Here is a 3313-nt window from a genome sequence, read left to right as displayed (position 1 = left end):
GGGTCCATTGGGATTGTGTACAGTGGGAGTGAATGGGAAGGCGTTCGGGTCCATTGGGATTGTGTAGAGTGGGAGTGAATGGGAAGGAGTTTGGGTCCATTGGGATTGTGTAGAGTGGGAGTGAATGGGAAGGGGTTCGGGTCCATTGGGATTGTGTGCAGCGGGAGTGAATGGGAAGGGGTTTGGGTCCATTGGGATTGTGTACAGTGGGAGTGAATGGGAAGGGGTTTGGGTCCATTGGGATTGTGTACAGTGGGAGTGAATGGGAAGGGGTTTGGGATTGGGATTGTGCACAGTGGGAGTGAATGGGAAGGGGTTTGGGTCCATTGGGATTATATACAGTCGCAGTGAATGGGAAAGGGTTTGGGTCCATTGGGATTGTGTGGAGTGCGAGTGAATGGGAAGGGGTTTGGATTCATTAAGATGAAGAAAACCTCCCTATCTCCCCATTTCCCAACCAACTGATCACATGCACCCACTGGATTCTTTTCCTGCAGAGATACCAGATTGAAGGCCCTACTCACCTGGCCAGTCTTTGAGCTATCCACAGAACAATCTGGAATAATCTTCGACAGTTGCACGATCCAGTTGTTGATTTTATCCCGTCTGCGTCTCTCCACTGGGTTAAGGGATAAGGCAGAAACAGGGAACAACAGAAAAAGACAGTCACAACAATGGAGAGGGGGCAGGGTGAGTGGTACCACAGTTTGGGGGGCAGGGTGGGGGGGGTCCCACAGTTTGGGTGGGGGTGGGTGAGGGGTCCCACAGTTTCGGGGGGAAGGGGTGAGATGTCCCACAGTTTGGGGAGGGACGGGGTCGGTGATTTTGGGGATTTTTGATTCTGTCCAATGAGGGCAGGACTTATACACTGGTCCTGGGGAGTGTTGCTAAACAAAGAGACCTTGGAGTGCAGGTTCATAGCTCCTTGAAAGTAGAGTCGCAGGTAGACAGGGCGGTGAAGGAGGTGTTTGGTACACTTGCCTTTATTGGTCAGTGCATTCAGTGTAGGAGTTGGGAGGGTCATGCTGCAGCTGTACAGGACATTGGTTTGGCCACTTTTGGAATATTGTGTTCCGTTCTGGTCTCCCTGCTACAGGAAGGATGTCAAAGTTGAAAAGGTTCAATAAAGATGTTTCTGGGACTAGAAGGCTTGAGCTAAAGGGAGAGGTGGAATACGCTGGGGCTGTTTTCCTGGAGCGTCAGAGACTGAGGGGGTGACCTTACAGTGGTTTATAAAATCATGAGGGGCATGGATGGGGTGAATAGACAAGATCTTTTCCCCCAGGGTAGGGGAGTCCAAAACTAGAGGGGCATAGGTTTAAGGTGAGAGGGGAAAGATTTAAAAGGGACCTAAGGGGCAACTTTTTCAGACAGAGGGTGGTGTGTGTATGGAATGAGCTTCTAGAGGAGGCTGGTACAATTACACATTTAAAAGGCATCTGGATGGGGACATGAATAGGAAGGATTTAGAGAGATATGGGCCAAATGGGACTAGATTTTTTTTTATATGTTAATGGGAGGAGAATGTTGCTGTCCAGGCAGCATTTATTGCCCATCCCTAATTGCTCAGAGGGCAGTTCAGAGTCAACCACATTGCTGGGAGTCTGGAGTCACATGTAGGCCAGACTAGGTAAGGATGGCAATTTCCCTCCCTAAAGGGCATTAGTGAACCAGATGGGTTTTTCCCGACAATTGGCAATGGTTTCATGGTCATTCTTAATTCCAGGTTTTTTTTTATTGAATTCAAATTCAACCATCTGCTGTGGCAGGATTCGAACCCAGGTCCCCAGAACATTACCTGGGTCTCTGGATTAACAGTCCAGCGATAATACCACTAGACCATTGCTTCCCCCATTTAGGATATCTGGTAGTGATTAATTTCGGATATCTGGTCAGCACGGATGAGTTGGACAGAACAGTCTGTTTCTGTGCTGTACATCTCTATGACTGTATGAGACACACTTACCCTCATTATGCTGCGCTCGTCTCTTATCATCTCGGGCAACCCGGGGATTTTCCAACTTTCTGAAAAAGAGAGACACAAAGTGAGTGAGAAAGTGAAGGGGAGAGAGGGGGAGAGAGAGAGAGAGAGACAGAGTAATTGAGAAGGTGAGGGGGGGGAGAGAGAGAGAGACAGAGAGACATAGAGTGATTTGGAAAGTGAAGGAGAGATAGAGTAAGGTAGAGTGAGAAAGTGAGGTGGAAAGAGAGTGAGGGAGACACTGTGAGAGTGAGATACGGAGTGAGTGAGAAAGCGAGGTAGATTGAGAGTGAAAGATGAGACAGAGTGATTGAAAAAGTGAGGTAGAGGGAGAGTGAGGGAGACACTGTGGGAGTGAGATACGGAGTGAGTGGGAAAGCGAGGTAGAGAGAGAGTGAAAGATGAGACAGAGTGATTGAGAAAGTGAGGTAGAGAGAGAGTGAGGGAGACACTGAGAGTGAGATACAGAGTGCGTGGGAAAGCGAGGTAGAGAGAGAGTGAGGGAGACACTGTGACAGTGAGATACGGAGTGAGTGGGAAAGCGAGGTAGAGAGAGAGTGAGGGAGACACTGTGAGTGAAATACGGAGTGAGGGGGAAAGCGAGGTAGAGAGAGTGAGGGAGACACTGTGAGAGTGAGATACAGCGTGAGTGGGAAAACGAGGTAGGGAAAGAGTAAAAGACGAGACAGAGTGATTGAGAAAGTGAGGTAGAGAGTGAGGGAGAGACAGTGAGTGAGAGAGTGAATTAGAGAGAGTGAATGAGAAAGTGAGTTAGACAGAGTCTTGTCATCTCGCCTGGCATCCATGTTGGATCACATGCTCCACCGTGACCAGACGTACGCTGTCCTGGTCCGGAGGATCCACGATAACATCCATGCGGTCTGGGACCTGATCCACTTTTCCCCAGAGAGCTGGCCTGCTGAGCGCCTTCCTGCTTGCTGGGGCTGGTCCTGCGCAGTCTGGGCACGGGCGTGATCCTTTCGGCTAACGCCAACGACGCGCTCCTCACATTCACCAACCCGGGGAGGATGCGCGAGTGTCAGGCAGTGTACCCGACAGCATCTTCTGCCAGGATCAACTGGGCCAAATGTTCTAGACGCCTGGTCGCTCCGCGGCTGGTAAATTCTTTGCCAGAGGAGGTACACCTGGAGTACCGCCCATCTCCTCTATCTGTGGGAGCTCTACCTTAGCCCGGCTGAGGGATCCTGGCCGGGGGGATGAATTGGCAGGAGCTGGAGGCCAAAGTCTCAGCTCGCCTAGGCCGCTGGACAGGCCTGCTCTGAGTGCTGTCTTACAGGAGCAGAGCTGCTCATAAACCAGCTGGGGGCCTCC

The 3313-nt window shown here is 50.7% G+C and overlaps 1 protein-coding gene across 1 annotated transcript in view; it reads right to left on the bottom strand.

The window, feature by feature from the left end:
- The window catches only part of LOC125482213 (upstream stimulatory factor 1-like), a gene marked incomplete at its 3' end in the record, with an annotated part of 4625 nt that extends 1318 nt beyond the window's left edge, over positions 1–3307 (bottom strand). Inside the window, exons 1-3 of the mRNA XM_048594231.1 lie at positions 2777–3307; positions 1967–2025; positions 525–619 (exon numbers count right to left, since the gene is read on the bottom strand). Coding sequence (XP_048450188.1) covers positions 525–619; positions 1967–2025; positions 2777–2787 — 165 coding nt within the window. The remainder of the gene's footprint in view (positions 1–524; positions 620–1966; positions 2026–2776) is intronic.
- Between the last annotated feature and the right edge of the window lie 6 nt (positions 3308–3313).

This window comes from Rhincodon typus, unplaced genomic scaffold, assembly GCF_021869965.1.
Source record: "Rhincodon typus isolate 14 unplaced genomic scaffold, sRhiTyp1.1 hic_rhity00007170, whole genome shotgun sequence".
NCBI classification, from domain to species: Eukaryota; Metazoa; Chordata; class Chondrichthyes; order Orectolobiformes; family Rhincodontidae; genus Rhincodon; species Rhincodon typus.
This window is presented reverse-complemented; position numbering and strand designations above follow the sequence as displayed.